This window comes from Eutrigla gurnardus (assembly GCF_963514095.1).
Source record: "Eutrigla gurnardus genome assembly, chromosome: 23".
Lineage (NCBI taxonomy): Eukaryota > Metazoa > Chordata > Actinopteri > Perciformes > Triglidae > Eutrigla > Eutrigla gurnardus.
Window position 1 is genome coordinate 2,052,291 of NC_139934.1, and position 22,685 is coordinate 2,074,975.

Here is a 22,685-nt window from a genome sequence, read left to right on the forward strand (position 1 = left end):
TAAGACCATCCGAGTTGAGAGTTGGGGGAGATGTCTTCTGGGAGGGAATAGGCGTGAATGAGGAGCTGATGTCATTTACTTTCTTGGTAAAGTAAGATGCAAAGTCATCGGCAGTAAGGGAGGAGGGAGGGAGAGGGGTAGGAGGGGTGAGGAGGGAAGAGAACATGGAGAAGAGTTTCCTGGGGTTGGAGGCAGAAGAGTTGATCTTTGCCAGGTACAAGGCAGATTTAGCTGCCGAAACAGTTGAGGTGAAGTCAGAGAGGAGGAGGTGGTAGTGAGCAAGGTCCTCGTGCTGTCCCGATTTCTTCCATTTTCTCTCTGACGCTCGCAACAATGATCTGTTGGTTCGCAGAGGTTCAGACAGCCAGGGAGGGGGGGGAGATGATCGCGCCGGTCGTGAGATTGGGGGACAGAGAGTGTCCAAAGAAGAGGCGAGTGAGGGCATCAGGATAGAGGAGGCTTCCTCAGTAGGCCTTAAGGAGAACTGTTCCGAGGATGGGAGCGAGGATATAACAGTTGAGGAGAGAGCGGAGGGAGTGAGGGATTTCAGGTTGCGGCGGCTGGTGACCATTCGAGGCGTAGAGGGGAGGGATGAGGTGGGCTTCATGGGGAGGGAGAAAGTCACAAAGTGGTGGTCGGACACGGTGAGCGGGGTAACAGAGAGTGCCGAGATGCCACAGGATCTTGTGAAGACAAGGTCAAGTTGGTTCCCGGCCCGGTGAGTTGGTGGAGAGGGGGAGAGTGTGAGGTCAAATGCGGAAAAGAAGTCAATGAATTCAGATGAATGCAGCTTTCCCGGGTGGATGTTGAAGTCACCGAGGACGACGAGCGGTGTGCCATCATCAGGGGAGCAGCTCAGGAGGGCATCCATCTCATCCAAAAAGTCACCAAGAGGACCGGGTGGGCGATAGATCACTATGATGTTGAGTTTGAAAGGAATGGTGACAGAGACGGCGTGAAATTCAAGCGTAGATCGGGGTAGGTGGTCGAGAGGAATGACCTGGTAGGACCATGTGGGTGAGATGAGGAGCCCAGTTCCTCCTCCTCGCCCTGTTCGTCTTGGGGAGTGTGAAAACGAGTAGGCAGTTGAAAGGGCCGCTGGAGTGGCAGTGTTTTCTGGGGTGATCCAGGTCTCTGTGAGGGCCAGGAAGTGGAGAGTCTGTAGGGAGGCATAGGCTGAGATGGTGTCCGCCTTCTTGACTGCAGACTGGCAGTTCCACAGCCCCCCTAGTACCTCAAGTTCCTTACCGGTGGAGATTGGTGGGTAGCAGAGATTGGATGGGTTACAGCCTCGAGTGAAGGGACTTCGGTAAAACCTTCTCCAGTGCGATGTCCTGACTGGGATAAGACACATGGCTGCGAGGAGGGGGGGGGGGGGGGGGGGTTGAGATGTTATGCCTACCTCAATGGGCTTCCTCGATGGACTCCCACAGATAGACTCCCTGTGTTCTTTGTTCAGTTGTCTTGACTCCCGCAGATAGACTCCCTGTGTCTTTGTTCAGTTGTCTTGACTCCCGCAGATAGACTCCCTGTGTCTTTGTTCAGTTGTCTTGACTCCCGCAGATAGACTCCCTGTGTCTTTGTTCAGTTGTCTTGACTCCCGCAGATAGACTCCCTGTGTCTTTGTTCAGTTGTCTTGACTCCCGCAGATAGACTCCCTGTGTCTTTGTTCAGTTGTCTTGACTCCCGCAGATAGACTCCCTGTGTCTTTGTTCAGTTGTCTTGACTCCCGCAGATAGACTCCCTGTGTCTTTGTTCAGTTGTCTTCGTTCTGATGGCCCGACGCTGCAGCTGACGCTGTAGTGACAGCCTTTTAAGTGCTCAATTTACCGCAAGTACTGACTGTGGCTCCTCCTTCCCTCTAATCAAGTCTATTCACTACAGGTGAGCTGGCTCAAACAAGCCGATTGCTCACTTACCATAGACAGCTTCACAAGAAGTTCAACAACAAGCTATCAATACTAGACTAAATGTTACCACTAGCTTTACACACACAATGCCTAAACCCAAATCTACAATTAGTTTCTGACTTACCAACAAGAGACAAAGCAGCTTCCTTCCTTTCTCCAGACCAAATGTGGTTTGAAGAGAACTACTGCTGTCCTTTAAGTTCTGACTGTGGCTCCTCCTTCCCTCTAATCAAGTCTATTCACTACAGGTGAGCAACAAGAGACAAAGCAGCTTCCTTCCTTTCTCCAGACCAAATGTCTGGTCTGGTCTCTGGACTCATGTGGTCTACTATCTAGACCTCTGGGGACCACAGACAGTCTCTGGTTCCTCCACATAGTCTGGTCTGGTCTCTGGACTAATGTGAGCTACTATGTAGACCTCTGGGGGACCACAGACAGTCTCTGGTTCCTCCACATAGTCTGGTCCGGTCTCTGGACTAATGTGAGCTACTATCTAGACCTCTGGGGGACCACAGACAGTCTCTGGTTCCTCCACATAGTCTTGTCTGGTCTCTGGACTAATGTGAGCTACTATCTAGACCTCTGGGGGACCACAGACAGTCTCTGGTTCCTCCACATAGTCTGAACTGGTCTCTGGACTAATGAGCTGATAAACCCAACGAGGAAGCTGAAGAGAACAAACATATCAAGAGAAACGTGCTATCGGCCGAACACAGCTGATTCCTGTCTCACTTCCTGCCCGGCGACTGTCAGCTGATGCTTCCTGCTCCAGTGATACGCGAGTGTCTTCAGGGCTCCTGGTTTCTCCTCCTGGACTCAGTCTCTCTGGAGTCTTTCTCAGAATGCAGCTCTTCATCATCGTCCTCCTCTCCTCCCACGTTGCCACGGTTACAGCGTGGGCTGGTTGCCACAGGGACCGGGACAAGGACCACCGGGAGAGGGAGAACTGCACGGCGCTCGGCTTCAGCGACGTTGTGAAGGGATTCGAACCCACGACCAAGGTAACACCCGGACCAAGACGACAGCGATCGGGTTAAAAGATGAAAATGTAACATTTAAAAGTAGATTCTTAATCAAATAATGACTATATTAACATGGGATATGTCTTTATGTAGCAGAAACTTTCAAATCACATAATGATCAAAACATTTTAAAATAATACATTCCCCCCCAAAAAATTACAAATTTTGGCAATTTTTAATTACAATTTGCTTGTTAATTTACAGAACATAATTTGGTAGAATGATGAAGCAATATGCAGAATTTACTGAGCAGCACAGACATGAATGTTTAAATGGAGAGAGACAGTACAACTTAATAATGTAGATTATGATGTTGAGTTTATTTAGTTATTCTTTACTTTCATCCCTTTTAAATGCAGGCGTTGTCGTCATGGCTCTCAGGAAACGGAGGGTTTTACTTGCACATTTCTGTTGTAGAGAGCGACTTTATTTGGTGATCCAAATATCGTTGTTCTTCCATAAATAACTTGCAGAAGGGACAATATGATCAGCTGGAAAGTGTTTGACTGACGGGATCCGACCACAGCGGAGACACGAGCTTCCTGTTTCAGACTCATGATGACAGCTTGACAGGAAACCCTGAGTCTTGCTTTTCATCTCCCTCTCTCGCTCTGTTTTCAGGTTATGTTGTTTCCCAACAACCTGTTCTCCACTCTATCCTGGTCCTCCTTCCAGATCTTCCCAGCGATCTTTGAGATCGACCTCAGGGGCAACAAGGTGCCTAAAAATGAATACTGAGTCAATACGTTGAAACCGGTTGATATCCACAATCAATATGAAATAGTTTTGTAAATATTTAGAATGTAAAGGTTTGGTGACTTCTTGTCTCCAGATTCCGGAGGTGCCCTCCAGCGTGACTCCGATCCTGCCCAGCCTCTCGGTTCTCCGGCTGGGGTCCAACCGTCTGGTGAGCCTCTCTGACGGTTCCTTCTCTGCCTGCCCCGCCCTGACTGAACTCTACCTGGACCACAACGCCATGGACTCCCTGAGCAACCACGCCTTCTCTGGACTCAGCCAGCTGGAGGTCAGCATGTTAGCATTCATGGTGTGAATGTAGCCTGTTAGCAATAACTGAGAGTTAAGAAGTTGGGACGCACCTAGCATGTCGTTATCATACTGTGAAGTTTGCATGTTAGAAAGTTACAAAGCAAACCAGGAAGGTTGAATACTAGATTTATTAGGATGCAGATTATGAATATGGAGAACATGGAGGTAGTTTGTTTGGAAAATAAGGATGCATCCTATATAAGTAGCTTGACAAGAAGTTAGGACAAATTCCTTGTTAGGATGCATGCCGTGAAGGTACCTTGTTAGGACGCATAATATGAAGGTACCTTGTTCGGACGCATGCTGTGAAGGTACCTTGTTCGGACGCATGCCGTGAAGGTACCTTGTTCAGACACATGATGTGAAGGTACCTTGTTAGGATGCATGCTGTGAAGGTACCTTGTTCAGACACATGATGTGAAGGTACCTTGTTAGGATGCATGCTGTGAAGGTACCTTGTTAGGACACATAATATGAAGGTACCTTGTTAAAATGCATACTGTGAAGGTACTTTGTTAGGATGCATGCCATGAAGGTACCTTGTTAGGACTAGCTTGTTACGAAGTTAGGACATATACCATTAAGTAAGCTTGTTAGGAAACAAGGGTGCAAACTACCATGAAGGTTGCTTGTCTGGATGTTAGCACGCATACCGTGAAGATAGATTAGTTAAAAGGACAGGAACGTATGCCCAACCCATCATTGCTTTTCTTCTGACTGGTGGTTCTGTCTTCTAGATCCTAGACTTGTCATCCAATCATATCAAGGTGCTTCCTGATTTCATGCTCCGCCCCCTCCCAGTCATAGAGACCCTCTACCTGGAGGACAACAAGGTGGGAGAACACAGAGCTTTGAAAGTATTGTTCCATTTTGATTTTATTTTACTGTAGCTCACCAGTGGTGACAGCAGCTTCTCGCCTGTAGAGGGCGAAGGTTACAGGTAATTTCCTTTTCATTTAAGATCAAGCTGATGCCAGATAATTGGTTCAGTCCGAGGGTGGATGTGCCGTACCTCTTCCTCTCAGCCAATCCCTGGGCCTGCTTTTGTTCACTGACTTACTTCCACGGATACCTTGATGAATATGAACACAATGTCTACATCCATACTGGCTCTCCCTTTCCCCGCTCGTCCAGGGACGCGGATGGAGAGAGTGTGGTGAGTATCCCAAGCAGGAAATGGCACCAAACAAGAAGTAAAGCCAAAAAAGGAGTTTTGCAAAATGATTAATTTTGGCTTACCGTGGCTTTTTGCTATCTGTTCTCAGGTGTGCGACTCTCCTCCGCGGCATAAAGGCACACCTTTAATAAGTCTGGGTAATTCCGATCTGTGTTCAGGAGAAGACGAAGAACCAGATGCAACTACTCCTATTCCCACAACTACTCCTACTACTACTACTACTCCTACTACTGCTCCTATTCCCACAACTACTCCTACTACTACTACTCCTCCTCCTCCTACTACTACTACTGCTCCTATTCCCACAACTACTCCTACTACTACTACTCCTACTAATACTACTCCTATTCCCATTCCCACAACCACTCCTACTACTACTACTCCTACTACTACTACTGCTGCTCATATTCCCACAACTACTCCTACTACTACTACTACTACTACTACTGCTCCTATTCCCACAACTACTCCTACTACTACTACTACTACTATTACTACTACTACTACTACTACTACTACTGCTCATATTCCCACAACTACTCCTACTACTACTACTACTACTACTACTACTACTGCTCCTATTCCCACAACTACTCCTACTACTACGACTCCTACTACTATTACTCCTATTCCCATTCCCACAACTACTTGTACTACTCCTGCTCCCAATCCTCCTTCTAATACTATGACTAATCCTATTCCCACAACTACTTCTACTACAACTACAACTACTCCTACTACAACTACAACTACTCCTACTACTACTGCTCCTATTCCCACAACTACTTATACTACTCCTACTCCGACTACTACTTCTACTACTACTCCTCCTTCTACTACTATGACTACTCCTATTCCCACAACTACTTCTACTACTACTCCTATTACCACAACTACTTCTACCACTACTACTCCTGTTCCCACTACTACTTCGGCTCCTCATTCCACCATTCTTTCAGGCAGACCCTCAACTGAAAGTCCGGCTTACATGATGCCGACTAAAACACCGATCCACGCCACTTTGACCCCCGCCGGCTTTGAAATAAGTGCTGCCCGAGGTGCTGGGGCGTTCTGTTTTTGGCTGTTTGCAGGCTGCCTGCTGCTGTGCGCTGCTCTGCTGTGTCGATGGCGTGCATATTGGCGACTCTGGCAGGTCTGATCGTTTGGTACAGGAGGATTTACAAGCCGCTGAGCGTGACACTGGCGAGGAGGGGAGGAGGTCTCAACTTTTCGCAGCTTCATGTGTTCAGATCAAGGCGATCTCTGACCTTTGACCTTCATGTTTATCTCCAGATGTTTGAATAAAACTTGTGTGAAATGCAAATGTGTGTTTTGGGGGATTTGTGAAACAAAACTTTGATCACAACTAACAGATCTGAGAAAAGTCGGTTGACTTTAAAAAACACACAAAAAAAAAACGAGAGAAGCAAGTCTTAATGTTTGAATCTCAAAAATACAAACTAAATACTAACAAAACAAACCGCTTTAGGAGAATTTTGTTAAATTATTATAATAAATATCTGCAATATCCGGAATTTCCGCCACAATTGTTGTCATCAAATTGTACCGCGTATTGTAAATTCTGCTTATTTTAGCTCCACCAAAAAAACCCAATTCAGGCTCCAAGGTTAGCCTGAGCGCTAACGGTCTCAGGAAGTAATGCGTGGCCGCAATAAAGCGTGCTTCCTGTTATTCGCTAACATCGACATACCGACGACATCTGACGTACAAAATCCTCCGGGGTCAAGGTTCAACATGACTTCCCTTTCGGTGTTCGTCGTTCCCAGTCTGATGTTTCACAAGAAGCCAGTTGAGCTCAGTTTAAAAAGTGACGACTGGCTTCTGGCGAGCTAACAACTACCGTAAGTTAGCTTCCATGATTCAAGGTCAGCTTTGCCGATATGTGTCATGCTGCCTTCATGTGTTATCGGAATTGTGATAAATACTAGAAACCGACTCAGAAATCGCAGCGTTCCCAAGTTGGAGGTGACCAGAGCCTTTCAACCTGGCGGAGAAGAGGACACTTTCACTAACGGATGGTACGTAATCCTTTATTTATAACAGCTGGACATGTATTAGCTGGTGCTCGTGTACGTCATTTGAATCTGTAATCTACGTACACTTGATATAGACCGATGGTAATTATCGTTCCGTCCAGAACAAATGGACTATGATGTTTCTATATTACATAAGCCAACCTTACCTTTTTATTTTGAAGCCCCGCCTCCTAAAGCATCCCCTGCTTTCTGGTCTGGTGGACTCTAAATGGACCATAATGTACTAAATGAACATCATGCTGGATTGAAGAAGACTTGAAACTAGAGATTGCGACCATAAACTCATGTTTACAATGTTTACTGAGATAATACATCAAGAGAGAAGTAGGACCATTTTCTCATAGACTTCTATACAACCAGAGAGGAGTCGCCCCCTGGTGGCCAGCAGAGAGAAGTAGGACCATTTTCTCATAGACTTCTATACAACCAGAGAGGAGTCGCCCCCTGGTGGCCAGCAGAGAGAAGTAGGACCATTTTCTCATAGACTTCTATACAACCAGAGAGGAGTCGCCCCCTGGTGGCCAGCAGAGAGAAGTAGGACCATTTTCTCATAGACTTCTATACAACCAGAGAGGAGTCTCCCCCTGGTGGCCAGCAGAGAGAAGTAGGACCATTTTCTCATAGACTTCTATACAGTGTAGCTTTAAGGACCTTCAGATCGTACATCAGCTGATCCGTTCCGCGCATGCTCTGAAGCGTCTTGAATGCAACTTTACTTTCACATTCAACCCGTTGTTAACCACCGCGGGTTCGTGTCCTCGGTCCGTTATTTAACTCAGACCCGAACTGGTTCGCTTCTTCATCCGCCGACATGAAGCGAACCGGATTCAGTGTCCTCCTCTTCTGGTCTTTGGTGGTTCCGCGTGCGGCAGGTCAGTAAAAGCGTTGGTTTACCGTTACCGTTTTCCGTTACTTCCGTTATGGCGGAGGACGACCGTAAAGTACTAATAGCACACAGTATACATACTCTGTTATATTAAACGTACTTATACCACACATTAACAATACTCTGTTGTAGTGAACGTACTAATACCACACAGTCTAAATACTCTGTTTTAGTAAAAGTACTAATACCACACAGTATAACATACTCTGTTGTAGTTAAAGTATTAATTCCACACAGTATAAATACTCTGTTATAGTTAAAGTACTAATACCACACACTTTACATACTCTGTTATAGTAAAAGTACTAAGACCACACAGTATACATACTCTGTTATAGTTAAAGTACTAATACCACACACTTTACATACTCTGTTATAGTAAAAGTACTAAGACCACACAGTATACATACTCTGTTATAGTAAAAGTATGAATACCACACAATATAGTAAAAGTACTAATACCACACAGTATAAATACTCTGTTCTAGTAAAAGTACTAATACCACACACTATACATACTCTGTTGTAGTTAAAGTACTAATTCCACACAGTATACATACTCTGTTGTAGTTAAAGTACTAATACCACACAGTATAAATACTCTGTTCTAGTAAAAGTACTAATACCACACACTATACATACTCTGTTGTAGTTAAAGTACTAATACCACACAGTATAAATACTCTGTTCTAGTAAAAGTACTAATACCACACACTATACATACTCTGTTGTAGTTAAAGTACTAATTCCACACAGTATACATACTCTGTTGTAGTTAAAGTACTAATACCACACAGTATAAATACTCTGTTCTAGTAAAAGTACTAATACCACACACTATACATACTCTGTTGTAGTAAAAGTACTAATACCACACAGTATACATACTCTGTTATAGTAAAAGTACTAATACCACACAGTATACATACTCTGTTATAGTAAAAGTACAAATACCACACAGTGTACATACACTGTTATTTTAAAAGTACAAATACCACACAGTATACATACTGTTCTAGTAAAAATACTAATACCACACATTAACAATACTGTGTTGTAGTGAACGTACTAATACCACACAGTCTAAATACTCTGTTCTAGTAAAAGTACTAATACCACACACTATACATACTCTGTTGTAGTAAAAGTACTAATACCACACAGTATAAATACTCTGTTGTAGTAAAAATACAAATACCACACAGTATACATACACTGTTATTGTAAAAGTACTAATACCACACAGTATACATACTGTTATAGTCAAAGTACTAATACCACACAGTATACATACTCTGTTCTAGTAAAAGTACTAATACCACACACTATACATACTCTGTTGTAGTTAAAGTACTAATTCCACACAGTATAAATACTCTGTTGTAGTAAAAGTACCAAGACCACACAGTAAACATACTCTGTTATAGTAAAAGTACTAATACCACACAGTAAACATACTCTGTTATAGTAGCGCTCTGATTGGCTGTCGCTCCACGTTGTCTAGGTAACCCTCTGCCGACGGACTCACCTGGCCGAGCTTAAGGTCCGTGTCCACAGGGGCGATTTTAAACGCGTGTGGACGCGCCGCTTCCCAGTATTGCACGCTTGGTGGGCTGCCACTAGAGGATGATTGACAGGCGCTCTCCTTTAAACAACACATTTTTGCGAGCGTTCGCGAGCGTTCCCGAGGCGGCGAGTCGAGCTCTGCGCCTCTGATTAGCATAAATTAGCAAGGTGCGTGTCCACAGGCAGCGGTGTTTCCCCGCGTCCCATTCATTGTCTATGTGAAAAGCTGTGCAATGCATTCTGGTAGCGTCGCGGCGAATGTCGAGAGACGGCGCGCGAGTTGGCCGCTCCTCATTTGCCTAAAGTTGAAGTCGAATCTACTTTATGCTAATCAGAGGCGCCGGGCTCGACTCGCCGCCTCGCGAACGCTCGCAAAAATGTGTTGTTTAAAGGAAAACACCACCGCATTTCCATACTGAACTATGTTCTGCTCTGATGTTAGACGAGGTGATACATACCTCCCTCTCCTCTGTGCGTGCACTCCATGGCTCTTGAGCGCACTCCGCGCAGCGCTAGTTTGCTAGCATGTAGCTTGTCCCAGTATATTCCTTAGGATCCAAAGGGGGGTGAAGTTAGAAGCGACCAAGCACTTCCACGTTGTCCCTATTTAAATACGGTTACGTGAGTAGTTACACGACCCAAGTTTGGTTACACAAAATGAAACATGCCAATTTTTCTAAGCGGATAACAAGGATAACTATATAGTATGGCGGAATAACAACTGGAAGCACTTCGACGTCGGCGCAGTAATATCATCACTCAAAACATGACGGGACTATATACCTTCTGCTTGTTTTCACAACCCTGTACGATGCACGTTATAACCATGATGTTTGATTGTTCACAAACTATCTTACTACAACCTGATGCTTCCTCAACTGTGCACAAACTACTACAGGTAGTGCAGGCGACGGCGTGCAGGTCACGTAGGTTCTATTGACGGAAGTAAGAGGGGGAGCAGAGTGATGATATTACTGCGCCGACGTCAAAGTGCTTCCAGTTGTTATTCCGCCATACTATATAGTTATCCTTGTTATCCGCTTAGAAAAATTGGCATGTTTCATTTTGTGTAACCAAACTTGGGTCGTGTAACTACTCACGTAACCGTATTTAAATAGGGACAACGTGGAAGTGCTTGGTCGCTTCTAACTTCACCCCCCTTTGGATCCTAAGGAATATACTGGGACAAGCTACATGCTAGCAAATTAGCGCTGCGCGGAGTGCGCTCAAGAGCCATGGAGTGCACGCACAGAGGAGAGGGAGGTATGTATCACCTCGTCTAAGATCAGAGCAGAACATAGTTCAGTATGGAAATGCGGTGGTGTTTTCCTTTAAAGGAGAGCGCCTGTCAATCATCATCTAGTGGCAGCCCACCAAGCGTGCAATACCGGGAAGCGGCGCGTCCACTCGCGTTTAAAATCGCCCCTGTGGACACGCACCTTCAGTCTCACCCACCGCACTCACCGCACTCATTTTTGGACACAACACCGGAGCGCATGTAGCTTGAATGTGCTGAGCTCATTGGATAAACCGAGCAGAGTTTCCCCCCACGGTAAGTTTATAACTAGTTTGTGTAATGAACAATTGGTCCTTTTAAACGTGTAGGTCATGCTTAAAAAAAAGGAAAAGTACACCTAACCCCCCACTACCCTTCAAATACAGTAAAGCTAACCTAGCCTTGCTAACTAGCAACTTTAGCCGGAGTAAAAAAGAGGAGATTGAATTCTACCGTACAACATGAAAGCACGTTCGCTCAGGCAGCTGCGCGCTCACCTCACCAATGTACACAAGACGCGTTGTTTGAGCATGTTCTGTCTGTTTTTCTTTAGGTCCGAGGCCATGTTAATTTGTTATACTGTAGACTCTAACGGTGAGACCATACTGCTCAGTGCGGACGTGTTAGTCACTGCTCACGAGCGCAGCACATTGGGAGTTATTTATTTATTTATTTATTTTACATTTGATTGCGGTAGCTTATAATAAATGCATAATTTGTAAATAAGGTATATTTATGTATAAGCCTTGCAGATGGAAAATGCTTTATATCCGAGTTTCAAAATGCCCCAAGTAACTTAAGAAATATTTTTTAAAACTTAATTTCTTAAGCCAATGCATATTTATGACATTTTTTTCCTTTTACAGATGTCAGATAAGACTCATAGCAAGGTTTGGGACTACTTCACCAAGGGGCCTACTGTAAATTTGACTGTAAATGTATTCTAAAACACTCAAAGGTTCTGCATTCAATTCACATATTCGTCAAAAGTGTTTAAAGTATATTGAAGGTATCAAAAAATACGTTTTATATGCTTTTTTTTTTTTTTATAATCGGCCGATTAAATCGTTATCGTAATTTTTCTCTGAAAATAATCGGCATCGGCATCGGCACTCAAAAATCAATATCTGTCGGGCCCTATATAAAACCTTTATATTGAGACTGAATACAGTTTTAGGTTATCTTTTCCCTGATCCCAGGGTGGTGCCCCGTTTATTCATGATTATATTATGATAATATATTAAATAGGTCATAGCAGCAGTCAGCTGCTCAACCACCAGAGAGAGCGAGCAGACTGGCCTTTTATCACCCTAAGGTGTGGTCTGCTTAGGACGGCCCACTGCTTCCTGGTTCTCCTGGAAGGCACCGAGAAGAGAAGCAGACAGAACAGGGACGTCACACCGTACTGTCCATTTCAATTATTTTATTGGATTTTTGCATTTGTTAGTGGTGAAGAATGGGGGGTAAGACTTTTAGACTTCTTCATATGAATAAATATCTAGTTGCTCCTACTGTGCACTGTGATGTTGATGGAGTTGCTCCGCTGCCTCGACGGAGACTCACACCAGTAGATGGCGTTTGTTAAAAGAATTTGTCCATAAAGAATAAATTCACCCAAGGAGGAGATCGGAGACATAAGTAAAGTCGACGTCTGACTTTAATCTTGATCAAGAGGAGCAGTTACAGTGCAACAACGTGTGAGGATGCTACAGAGGAAGTGCTCCAATCACTGTTGTGACTTGAGTCTTTTAAAGGCACAGGAGATAACACATCACTGACACTGATGTGTATATATATATACATATATATACTGTATATATATATATATATATATATATATATACAGTATATACATATATATACTGTATATATATGTATATACTGTATATATATATATACACATCACTGACACTGATGTGTATATATATATACATATATATACTGTATATATATATATATATACAGTAAATACATGTATATACTGTATATATATGTATATACTGTGTGTATATATACATATATATACAGTATATACATATATATACAGTATATATATGTATATATATACAGTATATACATATATATACTGTATATATATGTATATACTGTGTATATATATATATATATATACAGTATATATATGTATATACTGTATATACATGTATATACTGTATATACATGTATATACTGTATATATATATACAGTATATATACTGTATATATATGTATATACTGTGTATATATATATACTGTATATATATACAGTATATACATATATATACATATACTGTGTATATATATATATATATATATACACAGTATATGTATATACACTCAACAAAAATATAAACGCAACACTTTTGTTTTTGCTCCCATTTTTCATGAGATGGACTTAAAGATCTAAAATTCATTCCAGATACACAATATTACCATTTCTCTCAAACATTGTTCACAAATCAGTCTAAATGTGTGATAGTGAGCACTTCTGCTTTGCTGAGATAATCCATCCCACCTCACAGGTGTGCCACATCAAGATGCTGATCTGACATCATGATTAGTGCACAGGTGTGCCTTAGACTGTCCACAATAAAAGGCCACCCTGAAATGTGCATTTTTTTGCTTTATTGGGGGTCTGGGGACTCAGAACCAGTCAGTATCTGGTGTGACCACCATTTGCCTCATGCAGTGCAACACATCTTCTTCGCATAGAGTTTATCAGATTGTCAATTGTGGCCTGTGGAATGTTGGTCCACTCCTCTTCAATGGCTGTGCGAAGTTGCTGGATATTAGTGGGAACTGGTACACGCTGTCGTATACGCCGGTCAAGCACATCCCAAACATGCTCAATGGGTGACATGTCCGGTGAGTATGCTGGCCATGCAAGAACTGGGACATTTTCAGCTTCCAAGAATTGTGTACAGATCCTTGGAACATGGGGCCGTGCATTATCTTGCTGAAACATGAGGTGATGTTCATGGATGTATGGCACAACAATGGGCCTCAGGATCTCATCACGGTATCTCTATGCATTCAAAATGCCATCAATAAAATGCACCTGTGTTCTTCGTCCATAACAGATGCCTGCCCATACCATAACCCCACCACCACCATGGGCCACTCGATCCACAACATTGACATCAGCAAAGCGCTCACCCACACGACGCCACACACGCTGTCTGCCATCTGCCCTGAACAATGTAAACCGAGATTCATCCGTGAAGAGAACACCTCTCCAACGTGCCAGACGCCATCGAATGTGAGCATTTGCCCACTCAAGTCTGTTACGGCGACGAGCTGGAGTCAGGTCAAGACCCCGATGAGGACGACGAGCATGCAGTTGAGCTTCCCTGAGAAGGTTTCTGACAGTTTGTGCAGAAATTGTTTGGTTATGCAAACCAATTGTTTCAGCAGCTGCCTGAGTGGCTGGTCTCAGACGATCTTGGAGGTGAACCTGCTGGATGTGGAGGTCCTGGGCTGGTGTGGTTACACGTGGTCTGCGGTTGTGAGGCCGGTTGGATGTACTGCCATATTCTCTGAAACGCCTTTGGAGACGGCTTATGGTGGAGAAATGAACATTCAATGCACGAGCAACAGATCTGGTTGACATTCCTGCTGTCAGCATGCCAATTGCACGCTCCCTCAATGCTTGTGGCATCTGTGGCATTTTGCTGTGAGACAAAACTGCACATTTCAGAGTGGCCTTTTATTGTGGACAGTCTAAGGCACACCTGTGCACTAATCATGATGTCAGATCAGCATCTTGATGTGGCACACCTGTGAGGTGGGATGGATTATCTCAGCAAAGCAGAAGTGCTCACTATCACACATTTAGACAGATTTGTGAACAATGTTTGAGAGAAATGGTAATATTGTCTATCTGGAATGAACTTTAGATCTTTAAGTCCATCTCATGAAAAATGGGAGCAAAAACAAAAGTGTTGCGTTTATATTTTTGTTGAGTGTATATATATATATACTGTGTGTGTATATATATATATATTTATATATATACAGTATATATATGTATATACTGTATATAATGTATAAAACAAATTCATCTGCCAACAATGAAAACCAGAAAATGGATGGATGGATGGAACAATGAAAACCATGCTCACACGTTCGTGCGTCAGTAATAATAATCACAATGATTCAACTTTTCAGTGGAATTTAGTGTTTATTTGTTTTTTAAGAATGTGAAAAAATAAAAATATTCCGATAGAAACATGACAGCTTTAAAAGACATGAAGAAGAGTTCAGTACAGACACAAGCATTATTGGTTATAATAAAGACATTTATATTGTTATCATTTTTTGGCTCTAAAAGTATATGTTTTCATCTCAACACAAGAAACTGTGCAACAGGTTTTGGATTTACATTATTATTACAGCTCGTTCATTTTAATTATTTTACTATACAATTTTACAGTTCATTGGTATTGGTGCGAAGGCAGTGATAGTAGTCTCAGTGTTTGATCAGATGCATGAATCACCAGGTGTTCATGGTGACCTATGGTCCAGTGAACTACCAGTGCCAGGCAGAGGTCAGTGTAACGGTAAGGCCTACATGATCAATACTGTTAAAGTAAATAGAGCGTTAGTACAATAATCCCATCTTTTGCAGAAAAACAGATAAGATTCTCAAAGCCGGAAACAATCATTTTCACAGACCTTTCCCTGAGAGTTGTGAAAATAGTTTTGTCCAATCATAACTTTTACACAAATGTCTGTAGTCAGTAGTCAGCCGGCAGGATGGGGATGACCGGAACGTTTCCATCATCCTGTTGTTAAAATGAGTTGCTGTTTAGCTTTTCAAACATTTTCACTGCCGTCAGGAACATTTAAATAAAAATACATTGATTTGATCCTGTTGAGACATTTATGTTAAATGTCGTAATTGGCAAATTAATGATCATTTATGGACAAACAGGCAAATATCCACAGGAAGCCTGTGGTATCCTTAAAGGGCAAATCTAAATATATATATGAATTCAGCTTTAACAAAAGCATGGAATCAATTAAAGAAATCTGAGCAAATAGTCGATGCATTAAAAACAAGCAGTCTGGCAAATAATGTTTCTATTGCACTAATTTAATATGCAGTCATTCCGACCAATCAATGCGCTTTAAGCTGGATGTTCACTGACTGTCGGGAGAGTCTGCCACACTAACGACCTCCATCTAAAGCCCAAGTTATGCTTCCGCGTCGACACAAAGCAAGGGGGCTTGCGGACCCCTTACGTCCTTGCGGACCCCCCTTGCGTCCGACGCAAGGGCCTGACGTGTGCCTCCCAAAAATCCTAGACGCGCGTCGAGGCGACGCAACACCAACGCAACAGCAACGCAGCGGCATCGGCTGTGATTGGTCCGCTAACTACATCCACTGGAGACCGCTATCCGTTTTCCACTCATAAACACCGCCATTTAAACTTTTAATACTACTTTTATTGTTTTCACCTCGTTTTATTGTTTGCACCTTGTCGCTTTTGCACAAAGAAATAAAACACCAAGTTCTGAAAAATTGTGGATGTTTAAAAAGGGAAAGTAAACAAATAGGCTATAACGAGGCTAACGACGATATACGTCAAGAGTCTCGGTCGGTCAGTCTTTACATTTCGACACGTAAACCCAACGCAGAACCATCACGGTCTCCAAGCAACTGCGTCGCCGTTGCGTGGCCGTTGCGTGATCACTACGCGGAAGCATAATCAGGGCTTAAGCAGACTCTAATCCAGCACTGTCATGCTGTACCCATAAACCTCGGCTGCGCCGATACTTAAAGCCACTCACCGCCACCGCCACCACCACCACCACCATCACCACCACCGCACCAATGATGGGAAAAGCTGGTATCCAATGACTTCTCCCTCCATCCTTGTCTCCTACTTCCTCGCTTCCTTCCATCCCTTCGCGTGGCCCTGTGTGACCTACGGAGGAGACAGGCATGACATCATCATCATCGTCAAACCAACACACCCCATATGGAACGGGTCATATTCAATAGTTGACCAAATATTTACGGAAATAGAGTCAATTTTATTTAAACAGCAATATAGAATATAAACACACACAGACATCATGCACAGCGAGTTATGTCCTCTTTAAAGATAGGACTTTATAAACTCGTACATTTAATACTCTCATAATATTGCCCACCTCTCTGCTCCGTTTGTTTTGTTTTTAACCAATGGTCCTAATACGACATCGTGGTCTTATTTTGGTCGCAAAATAAATGAAAAAGTGAATATTCCTACTAGACATGGTAAAGTACTGAATGATCTTAAATACATTCTGTGTTCTCTGAATACCAGAAGTCTATCTGAAGGACCTGGAAGGACTGGGTCTTCAGACTCACCCGGGCTCCTGACCCTCAGACCCACCCGGGTTCCTGACCCTCAGACTCACCCGGGTTCCTGACCCTCAGACTCACCTGGGTTTGTGACCCCCAGCTCGATGGTGCAGAAGGTGTCCGTGCCGTTCCCCAGCTTGAGCCCACATTGGAACGTTCCGGTGTCGTTCAGGGTGACGTTCTTCAGAACCACCGAGGCGTCTCCGTCCTTCATCTCTGGATCCTTTAGCGTCACCCGGATGTAGTGACTTTTCTGGTACTGCTCCCCTGTGCGTTGGTTGTCCCGGTAGAAGAAGACGTAGTCATCCTCTGGGAGATCTGGTCTACTCCACGCCACCATGTCAACCACGGCGTTCGGTGGGCCGCGACACGTTAGAGTGACGTCTTTTCCGATCTCCACCGTTACGTCTGAACAAAAACCAGACAATAGAAACACGTCACATCGTGGATCGACGCTGTAAAATAACAGCAGACAGTTGAAATGTCACGACCTAAAAACTATTTAGCACTAATGTTACTAGTTCTAATAGAGACATAGCAGCATACACACTCAGTTATCCATACCCAGTCTCACACAGTTAAAACAGTACATACATGCATACCAACAGACGTATGGACATAGTTAGCAGACCACACAAGAGTATAGGTTGGGAACAGTTCATCCAATACAGCCATGTACACTTATGTTATTGTTCTCTGGTAGCATTGAGGATGGTTACTGCAGTTAAACTGTGTTTGAGTCTGTTAGTCCTGGTGCTCAGTGTACCTTCTGCCTGAGGGAAACAGTTCAAACAGGGAGTGACCTGGATGGTGAGTGTCCTTGATATGTCTGGGCTCTTTTGAGGCAAACAGGCACTGTGTAGTTCTTCCAGCATGTTTTTCCCCTTGTAGCACATTTCACATGTTGACTGAATTCAGGGAGTACAGTCTTTAAGTGGGCCTGGTTAAAACGTGGGCTCCGTCAGGATGAGCCTTCATCTGTTTGTTTACAGTGGAGTGCAGGTGAGCTAATGCTGCGCTAACGTTAGCATCAGGCTAGCAGGCTAGCAAGTAGCCTCGCTCGGTAGCTTTCAACATTCGTTACATTTATCAGCAGGTAAAGAGCCATTAGGTTATATTAGTTTTCCTTAAAAAGCATATAGTCTATATGGACCCATATATTTTACAAACTTTATTTATTAAAAAAAAATAAAAATAAAAATACCCCCCTGTAGTGATGTAACTTCCGAAACGGGCGTGTCGGCGCGTCTCTGAAGTCCCGGATCAAAACGTTTTGAAACGTTGTGCCGAAAAGCGCTTCTGAGACGCCCATGTCACGTGACTGTTGTTCAGTGATTGAAGGAACGCCTCTATGGTTCGAAACGTCTATCGCTGAGTTTCGATTGGTGCCATGGTTTGCAGTGCAATTAACTACATTGGTTCAATTAACAATCTCAAAAGCTTAAAAACCACGCAGAAACACAAGTTCTTTGAGGGTTTTCGTGGTTGGAGTTTGAGACATAGTTTGACAGATATTTTGAGACATAGTTTGAGAGAGAGTTTGAGAGAGAGTTTGATAGATAGTTTGATAGAGAGAATTAGAGATTTTGTGAGAGTGACTTAGTGAGAATATATTGTTAGATATTAGTATTATTATTAGATATTGTAATTAGTAATATAGCCTTAGGTATTAGTATTAGTATTATTATATATTAGTAATATAGCCTATTGTTAGATATTAGTATTTTTAGATATTATACTTTATTGTTAGATAAGATTAGAGGCTTAGGTATGGAAGTCCCACCCAAGAGAACACGATCTGTGGTGTGGGAGCATTTCACACTGGAAACCCCAAATAAGGTGAGGTGTATGATTTGTAATAGGCAGCTTGCCTATTGCAATAATACATCCTCAATGATGCGCCACCTGAGATGCACTCATCCTGGAGTTCTAACCCCAGAGGGTCACAATGATCTCCCCGGGCCTGCTGCTGCTGCTGCTGCTGCTGCTGCTGCCACCGCTGCCACTGATGCCAGACCGTTGAGTAGAGGTATGCTTTAATACTTGTTTTCCATTTTTTAAATTGTAGTGGGATTTCCTGAGACTATGGAAACCTGGTCGTTCTCCTACTTATTCACTGTGACAATGTTACTGTATACATCCAAATTCACCTTGCAATGCTGTTCGCATTTTGAGATCAGTCTAATAGTCTGAAGTTTTGTTTTTGTTTTGTGCTCTTTTAGACAGGCAGAGGGATTTGGATGGTGCTTTGGTGGATATGGTTGTAAAGGATCTCCAGCCATTCACCATTGTGGAGGACCAAGGCTTCAGGGCTTTTGTGCATAAGCTTGAGCCCAACTATGTACTCCCATCTCGGAAGGCGCTGACATGGTCACTGAAAAGTACACCAGCACGAAGGAGAAGGTTAAGGCTGAGGTGCAGAAGGCTGTGAGTCTCACTGCTGATATGTGGACTTCCATCAACACCGAGAGCTATCTTGGAATAACCTGCCATTACATCACACCCCAAGATGAGATGGCTACGTATGTACTTGGTGTTGCCCGGTTTCATGACACACACGCGGCACAGCACATTATGCAGGCCAATCATGAGCTCCTGGAAGAGTGGGGTTTAACCTCCAAGGTACACTGCATGGTGACTGACAATGCAGCAAACATGGTCCTGAGTGTGAACCTCCAAAACTTCTATCATTTGCCATGTTTTGCCCTCACTCTGAACTTGATTGTGAAGAAGGCAGTGGAAGAAACTCCACTGAATGAGATCCGCCTGAAGGCCAAATTTTTTTTTGCCATTTTCCACTCCAGTTGCAAGGCCAGGGAGAAGCTAACAGAGATGCAGACACGTATGGGCAGGCCTGCCCTTAAACTCATTCAAGATGTTGAAACAAGATGGAATAGTACATATGACATGCTACAACGTTTATATGACGAAAGACAGACGGTGGCTGCTTCCCTGTCCTGTCTGACTACAGACCAAGCACCTCTGAACAACTATGAATGTGAGGTCATTTCTGAGTGCTTGGATCTTCTTCGACCATTCAAATTGGCAACTGTGGAGCTGTCCGAGGAGGAAAGAGTCTCTGCATCAAAGCTTATTCCACTCTACCGAATGATCCAACATAAAGTCAACGACAAAATGAGGGGCTCAACACACAATCCGACTCTTGAAATCTATTGCAATAACATCAATGCCAGATGTGACCATGCATATCATTATGTTAAATGTTATAATTAATGCTTGTGTTTGTTTGGTACATTAGGCACTCTGCTAAGAGATGGGATCCAAAGCAGATGTGGCACATATGAAACGTCAACCTTGTTAACCTTTGCCACATTGCTGGACCCACGTTTTAAATCCATAGCATTTGGAAACCCACAGAAGGCCCATGAAGCACAACAGAAACTTATTTGTGAGTGTGCTTCGTTGATACGTGCTGCTACATTAACACCTGGTGAGTACTGTTTTTATTTCCGTGTACTGCATGATGTAGCATAATGTAAAGAGTAATATGTAAGATATGTACTGTAAAGTAATTACTGTTTTGCATTCAAAATAGACCCACAAGCTTCATCCTCAGGCTCACAAACATCACCTACACCATCGGCATCAACATCAGCAGCATCAACATCCCCATCAGCAGAGAGTTTGTGGGATCTGTTTGACAGTCGAGTGAACCAAACTCATATTGTGCAAAGTGCAACTTCGGATGCAACTGTGGAAGTGAAAAATTATTTAAGAGATCCTTTTATTCCAAGACGGGCAGATCCTTTGAAATACTGGCAAGAGCGACGTGCTGTCTTCCCTAATTTGTACCAACTGACTAAGAAATGTTTAAGTGTCCCTGCAACAAGTGTACCCTGTGAAAGGATTTTTTCTAAAGCAGGGGAAGTGTTATCCAAAAAAAAGAAACAGACTCAGATCAAAAAGAGCTGAACAAATATTATTTTTGAATACAAATCTTTGATTATTGTATTGCATATAACAATGTGTCATTTGTTTATTTTTAATAATGTTTCTTTAATTCAACCTGCATTCTACTTAACTTAAGGAAACCTAAGACCGGCTCATTTCATAGTGGCACATAATTAGGAGTTTTCTTTGGCCAGAGCATGTAGTTCACAGAAGTGGCCACTAGATGCCACTGTAGAGTCAGGTTTCATATTCGTTTCAAGGCTTCAACACAGACTGAAACCTCGATTCGAACTGTTTCGAAGCTTCCCTTTGCCCATCACTACCCCCCTGCCCCCTCTATGACACATCATATCATGTTCCAGAAGATAAAAGTATCAAACCACGTTAAAATGCACCAGAATACAGGGGATTCTACTCACCTTCACTCAAGGCGCCGCTCAGCAGGACGGGGACCACCGTCCCGGGTCCTAATCAATACATGGAGGTGAGACCCTCGCACCTCTTCCCCACCTATCCACATGTCCTGGTAGAAACCGTGGGATTTCTTCCGGCGCCGTTGATGACGTCGTTCCTGACGCATAAGTAGGCTTGTTCGGGATGGTCTTGACTTGACTTGACTTGACTTATCACGCCGACGAGAGCTGCAGGTGTCTGAGGGGGCGGGCTCTAAAAGAGACGGCAGCCAAACGCCGTCAAGTCGGACAACAAAGTCACTATGGTGCTCAAGCGATAGAACACAGAAGCAAACCAAAGAGGATATGTTATATATAAATTTATATATATATATATATTACACACACACACACACACAAGGCAACATGTGGAAGGCATTCTTTTTTCCCAGTATATTTGTATTATCATTCTGTGTTTGTATTAACCAGACCTCACATATAATAGGCCGACTCACAACACAATGCACGGAACTTTAGATCAAGCCATGAGATCAATGCGACCAAAATAAAAAATATCATTTCACCACAAGGTTGCCGCCGAGTGCGGACCTGAACACACGTCATTGAACTTTTAACCAATGAGAACCATTCCGCTGTAGCGGAGGTGTGGACAAGCCGGTTGCAGCCACCGTGGACCGCGCTGCCAAGCGCTGCAAGAAGCGGCTCTTAAAAACTTGTTCCCGCGATGTTTTGGGTCACGTGATATGGTCTGTGACGTCTTTGCAGTCGGCTGCTAAGTCGGACACAATTCTAGCCATCATGCATCGCTTTCAGTGTTGGGAGTAACGCGTTACAAAAGTAATGCATTACTGTAATGCATTACGTTTTGCTGTAACGCGGTAATGTAAGGCATTACAAAAAAACTGGTAATATTTGCCCCTCCTTGAACCGACACCTTACCGTGGTGGAGGGGTTTGAGCACCTGAATGATCCTAGGAGCTATGTTGTCCGGGGCTTAATGCCCCTGGTAGGGTCTCCCAAGGCAAACAGGTCCTAGGTGACAGGTCAGACTAAGAGCGGTTCCAAAGCCC

General features: G+C 43.4%; 2 protein-coding genes across 2 annotated transcripts in view; one reads left to right on the forward strand and one right to left on the reverse strand.

Moving 5' to 3' along the window:
- LOC311009290 (uncharacterized protein) overlaps positions 1 to 22,685 on the reverse strand; it is a 77,151-nt gene that overhangs the window by 25,864 nt on the left and 28,602 nt on the right. The window lies entirely within an intron of this gene.
- LOC311008792 (uncharacterized protein) lies at positions 2,622 to 6,471 on the forward strand. The gene is made up of 6 exons (XM_084002682.1): positions 2,622 to 2,911; positions 3,554 to 3,649; positions 3,765 to 3,956; positions 4,717 to 4,812; positions 4,941 to 5,135; positions 5,245 to 6,471. Exons 1-6 carry the CDS (start codon positions 2,753 to 2,755, stop codon positions 6,313 to 6,315), a joined length of 1,809 nt encoding a protein of 602 aa, XP_083858808.1. The 5' UTR covers positions 2,622 to 2,752; the 3' UTR covers positions 6,316 to 6,471.